The following is a 6401-nucleotide window of genomic DNA, read 5'->3' as shown; positions in this document are numbered from 1 at the left end:
AATGGCTGTGGTCTTCCTCGCTTCTAGCACCCGGCATTTTCCTTTGGAGTGCAGAACTCCAATCTCTATACGTCCCTCTATGAATCTCATACATGTGTTGTCCTCTATGAATCTCATACATGTGTCATACTATACATTCATACGTTGAGATCGTGTAAAGTTGCATATCTGAATAGTCGCTTATTTTCTGTGTCTAGTCCTCTTACGTGAAGTCCTTGAAGTCAGGGAATGTGGGCATTTTTTTTCCTACCGTTGTTCCTGACACACAGGAATCAGACACACTGAAGTAATTTTTTAAGTAAATCAATACTGAGATGATGACAAAGACTCAGCAATGACACCCGTACCCTCACCGTGTGTTGTTTTCTCCTCACACAAGCAGTTGGCGACTCTTCCCATCACCGGGAAGAGTCAATGAGTTGGTTCTCTCTTGCCCCACACCCAATTCAGTAGAAGCCAAGAACCTTCTGTGGGTGGGAGCTGCAGGGTGAGAGCTGGAGGTGGTGTGGAAAGGGGCATCATTGGCTCTTCACTTCTTCAGCGACATTCCTTATTGAATTTGTCCCTAAAAATTTCTAGTTGTCTCCATGATGTCCTTTCCCACTTTGGGTCTCAAAGACTTGTACTTACATACCAACAATTTCGTTTCACAAAATTAGATGAATTATGCATTTTCAACAAGTTAACTTGATAAGAAACCTCGTTTTGAAAGCTTATTTCTGGACACTCAATGGCACTTGCTCCCTGGCTGAGAAATAGCAGTTATAATTTTGACATTCATTAACAGCTCTTTATTAATTCACGTCATTTCTACATCTTATTATTTGTTCTTCAAAATAAAATGATTGCTTTATCACAATTCCTACAATCAACTAGTATATAGTAATTCAGACCAGCAGAAGCTGCTTAAATGAAAAGAGTATTGTCCAAGATGGGTGAAGTCCCAAGAACCATCCAGGCCGAGCTCTGACCATAATTAACATAAAATGAGAGGGACCCACACCTGCTTCCTTGCAGCCCCTCCTTCCTATAAAATGGTTTATCACCAGAAACACAAAGTTAGACAGGAATTTAAGCAATCATTTGCAGACCACAGCTCTAATTTAATTCTGACTAAGTTTTCTAGTCAATAAGTTATAGATGAAGCAGTTTATAATTCACAACAGGATTTAAAATAAAAACATATGGAGAGTTCCACAGATAGTATTTTCTTAATTAATAAAAGGCCCCCACAGCAACTGACTTCTGTTTTTTGCCTGGTCTTCCAATCATTACACCATTTCAAGTCAACCCGATATTTTCTGAGGTGTATCTTTCACCTCATACTACAAGTTTACCATTTCCATGTTAAGAAAGCTTTGATCCTGTTTATCGTGGCTGCCTCACATCCCCTACTTCCGTAACTATAGACTTAGTACTGAACACGTAGGGTGCGCCCACTGTTTTCTGTTATTAAATACATTTTGATATATAAATTACTTCAGCCTCTTCAAATTGTTTTCTTGGTATAGATTTCCAGGAGAGAAGGTAAGACTCAAAGCATATGAACATTTTTATGGCTCTTTCTGTGCTTGGGTATTTACTTATTTTACAAAAAGAACAGGTTGATTTCCACTGCTTTAGGAATCTCTAAGCATATCACTTTTACAAAGACCTTACCACAAGTCACTTCCAGCCTTCATATTTTTTATTATAACAAATATCTGTATCTCATTATTAATTATCAGTGGAGTTGAACATCATTCTACATGTTTATTCTCTAAGATTACATGAATTGTCTATTCATCGATTCACAGCCTTAACCCAATCATCTACTTCCTTCCATTTTTTTAAAAGGCCTTCCCAAATGGCTGACTGAGCTGTGGAAAACAAATCTCTTAACCTGACCTAAATGCAAAAGGCCATAGAAGCAAAATCAGCACAAACCTGCCTGTTCCCTTAGTGAACAGGGCTGTTTCCAGAACCACATTAGTGGAAGAAGAATATGTTCAAGGAAATGTCTGCTTGACCTACCCTGTCTTTAGACCTGAATGCATTACTGTGGATTTGCAGGCCACACTTCATTAGGGAGTTGTAAGTTTTGCTTTTAAATCACCAAATAACTTTTCAATAAATACAAGGATTGGTCATTAAGGATGAAGCAGGTTAAAAGTGATTAAGCGTCCAACTAAGGAGTAGGGAAAACCTACACAGCTCATTAGCTGCGTGATCAACATTGTTCAGCGCTCATGGACAAATAAAGGTTAGGGTAATCCGGACCTGCATTTTCTGGAAGTTTTCAGTAGGGACACACCCCATGTTACTTGACATCACAGAGAAGGGCAACCCCACGGAGCACCCAGTGTTCAGGGACCTGGGCCGTCCTGAGGTCCACAGCGGCGATGTAGTTCAAGTCTGTTCGAACTGGCTTCTTGTAAATGGGGCAGGAATAAAACCGAGGATCTCTTAAAGCTACAAAAAAATCCATAAAAAAAACTTAGTGAATTTCAACATTAGGCAGCCCCAACAGCACGCAGAGGCAAATCTGTGCATTTTAAAGATCATTCCAAAGTTTGGGTAGAATGAGAGAGATTCTTCCTTAGGTCAGCCTGTCCCTAGATGTGAGGCAGACATAACTGCACCTTTCCAGGGAGTATGACAAAACACCCAGACATCTTCAAGTTTATCCCGCTGGCCTCTTGTCTCCTGTCCTTGACGATAATCCCTGCCCACATGAAATGACAATGGACCTCCCACTGCTTCCTTTCCACCCATCAGTTCAACATGGCCCCCGCACTCCTCCTCTAAGTCCTCACCCGATCTTATGCTTGGACAACACCCTCTCCATTTTTCTCTCAGGGTTTGCCTTTGACACAAGGCACTTGTCACTTTTAATCAGATACCCAGCACCAAGCGTCACTAGTATTTCATTATATTAAGATTATGATTTCAAATCTCTGCCTTTGACCCTCTGTGTCATAGTCTAAAGGATATTCGAAATCACAGGACAGAGGATGTTCCCCCCACCTTATCAGGGGTTGTGAGTTCTCCATGTGTACAGAGAAGAGAAGTGGCTGGGAAGAAACAGCCATGGCACAGTTCAATTCCCTGAGACGCAATCTACCATTTTGGAGTAGATGAACACACGGAGTTTCCAAACTGCTTTTGCAACAAAGACAACTTCCGCATGTCCATCTTTCAAAGACCCTTGCTAATATATTCATCCCTAACCAAAGTTTCACATTCTCTCCAGTCTCGGAAACCCCATGATCAGGGACAGATCCACAGGTCTTACAGGTGGCACAAGGCTTTCGGAAAAAGAGTAAAAATTTACAAATGCTAAATTAGGCTTTGGGAGGAGCCTCTGCATGGAACAGCTTGGAACAGGAACTTGGTCAGCTTCTCCTTCACTCTACACTGTCCGCATAGCTCTTCTGTGTGTCTCTGCACATCCATCTCAGGAAGCAGTACTTTATTTTCACTTCTCTTCCTAAACTGTTTCCGCAGAAACGTGGTGTCTGCACCCACCGTTGTGCCCCTCTGGAAGGCCAACACTGTACATGACCCTCACAGAAACATTCAGACAGAAGCAAGTTTAATGAAGAGGAGAACGCTGCTTTGGTGAATTCGTGTGACGCACACATGTGAAACTTGGAAACAGTAACTCTCAACGCTCTACGTGAGATGCTGACATATTGCTGAATTTATGTCCCAAAACTAACTTGCATGATAATTTATCTTTTTCTAACAAATTCCAAAAGCAAGTCACTCTCAAAAGTTAAGATCTCATTTTCTGACCCAGTAAAACCCTCTACCTGCTTTGCCATGTGTTTTTATAACTCCACTGTAATTAATTTATTGGGAGAAATTAAACACTTGGATATGATGATATTATACATTAGGTTTCAATATAAAGTAAATATTCTAAAGCAGTGATTCTTAACCAAGGATGATTTCACTCGTGGGAGACATTTGTGACTATCTGGAGATATTTTTGGTTACCACAGCTGTGAGACTGCTACTGGCATCTAGTGGGCAGAGGCCAAAGATGTTGTCAATGTGCTGTAATGGACAGGACAGCACCCCCTGCACCCCCCCCCCAAAGGGTATCAATAATATCAAGGTCAGGGAACCCTGTTCTAAAACAAACTCATAGGTACTTTAAAACTACGGGTTTGCTTAATCCCATGAAATTAATCATGAGAGCGAATCTAAATTAATTTAACACCTAATTTTTAAATCTGGGTGTTGTTTTTTAAATTACCAGGAGACTATCACTCATAATAATTATTAGGCAAATATATCAAAAATTCTGATTAAACAAGTGAATCGCAGTAAATTCATGGAGTGTAGTTAATACTAACAGTATTGACTGATATAATCAAATCCTTTAATCCTGGGATCTGTAAATATATAAGTGTTAAATATTGTTCTTCTTGATGCAAATTTGACTAACGTTATAAATCTTGAAGGAACCCAGTGTAGTCTCGCATTTGGCGCAAATATAATTATAGTATGTATGTAATAATAAATATATGTAATTGTAATAATTACACCTTGGGAAGTATTGGACTACTTGGATTTTAATCCCAAAAGCAAAGACAAATTGGGGGGTGGGGTGGGAAATAACATTCTTTTCAATAGACAGGTAGAAAACAATCCTCTGAGATGTTTATCCAATTTTGTTTATTTGTAGTTGTTGCAGAACTGAAGGTGCCCAAGCCACACCAGAGCAGGCAGCCAACTTCCGCAGCAGGATTAGAAGCTGCTGGAAGTGCCATTTCATGGTCAAAGTGCCAACAGACACTAAACAACCACATCAACAGATGATTCAAAGCCATTAGCCCTAGTTAGACAAGTAACTTTGAAGACAAAAATAAACATGCTAGGTAGGGAAAGCAAATCAGCTAATCACGTGGAAAGCCTTAGAGTCCCAGAAGGAGGAGCCGAGACAAGAGGCTGTCTAAATCGGGGAGAGGCTATGGTTTCGGATCTGAAAGGTTTAAACAGCTTGAGGGAGTTTCACTTTCTAACTACGTCACTTCCCTCTCTAGCCTACACTTTTCATCCAGGTGCTAGTATATCACTGCATCATACGTTCCTTCCGATATCCAAAACAACCAAGTTACATAGAGATTCCCTATATAACCTTTAAATCATTCCTGTGTTTAATTCCTCTTTGTGAATGACATTGAAGTGATTAAAAGGGGACTCTTAAATGTTTATTTTAATCCTGCAACAAACATGTGAGTTAACTTATTAATAACAGCAATAATAACAAAATGATTTAGTTTATGCTAACTGGGTGCTAGCCACCTGTCAGTTTAATGCTCTTAACAGCCCTACGTGATGGGTACCATTATGAAATCCATTTTGCAGATGAGGAAACTGGAACACAGCAAGGTGAGCTATTCATCCAAGGTCACAAAGCTGTAGATGATGGGAATCAAACCTGGCCAGAATGGGTCGAGAGCCTATGCCCTTAATCTCAGCAATAGTCATTCTGACTCAGCAATAGTCAGAATGTTGTAAGTGTGTCCTCCTCTTAGCAGGAGGAGGTGAAAATGAACTGGAAATAACAATTAGATGTCTGACTTCAGCTTAAAGCATATTTGAGACTCCTTCAAAGTCACACGACTGGGGCACTTGGGTGGCTCAGTGGGTTGGGCCTCGGCCTTCGGCTCAGGTCATGATCTCAGGGTCCTGGGATCGAGCCCTACATTGGGCTCTCTGCTTGGTGGGGAGCCTGCTTGCCCCCCTCTCTCTGCCTGACTCTCTGCCTACTTGTGATCCCTCTCTCTCTGTCAAATACATAAATAAAAAATCTTAAAAAAAATTTTTGAAAGCCACATGACTAATTACTGGAGTGATAAAATCAGAAGTACAACTCAAATATCCAGGCTCCTGGCTCACTGCCTTTTACCTGAGCCCTGTGCCCCATCCCCCCCACCCCTCCAACCCTTGCCACCTGGCAGGGGAGGTGACCACATTTAGCCCTTTAGCCTGCAGCATGCAGAGAAGGAGGCCACAGGAAGTGAGAGCTCTCATCCAGACGGGCAGACTCTGTGTCTACTTCACCATGTACCTGAGAAAAGTAAACTCATGACTTCAAAATGCAAAGAAGCTGTCCTCATTTGTAATTTAGGCTTTGATTTGAAGCTTCAACCCAGACACCAGAGAGACTCCCTAAACGCATAGTCTTAAGTAGAACACAGGAGTTCCCAGAGGTGTGCATTCATCCCACATTCTGATACCAGCTTTGATAGCTGGAAACCCTAGGCCAATTTCATACATCTCCACCCATTCACTTTCCCATCTGTAAAACAGGGATGATACAGCTTACTGAGTTGTTGTAAATATTAAACAAACTAATATATGGGAAGGACCCCCCAAGCATAGTATAATACTTGAAATGTGACAGA

General features: G+C 41.0%; 1 protein-coding gene across 1 annotated transcript in view; it reads right to left on the bottom strand.

Moving 5' to 3' along the window:
* Nucleotides 1–562: 562 nt before the first annotated feature.
* Nucleotides 563–6401, bottom strand: part of DNAH5 (dynein axonemal heavy chain 5) — a 264535-nt gene continuing 258696 nt past the window's right edge. Inside the window, exon 79 of the mRNA XM_032337743.1 lies at nt 563–2451. Coding sequence (XP_032193634.1) covers nt 2300–2451 — 152 coding nt within the window. The 3' untranslated portion in view covers nt 563–2299. The remainder of the gene's footprint in view (nt 2452–6401) is intronic.

This window comes from Mustela erminea, chromosome 3 (assembly GCF_009829155.1).
Source record: "Mustela erminea isolate mMusErm1 chromosome 3, mMusErm1.Pri, whole genome shotgun sequence".
NCBI classification, from domain to species: domain Eukaryota; kingdom Metazoa; phylum Chordata; class Mammalia; order Carnivora; family Mustelidae; genus Mustela; species Mustela erminea.
Note: the sequence above shows the minus strand (reverse complement) of the source record. Positions and strands in the feature narration are given on the sequence as shown.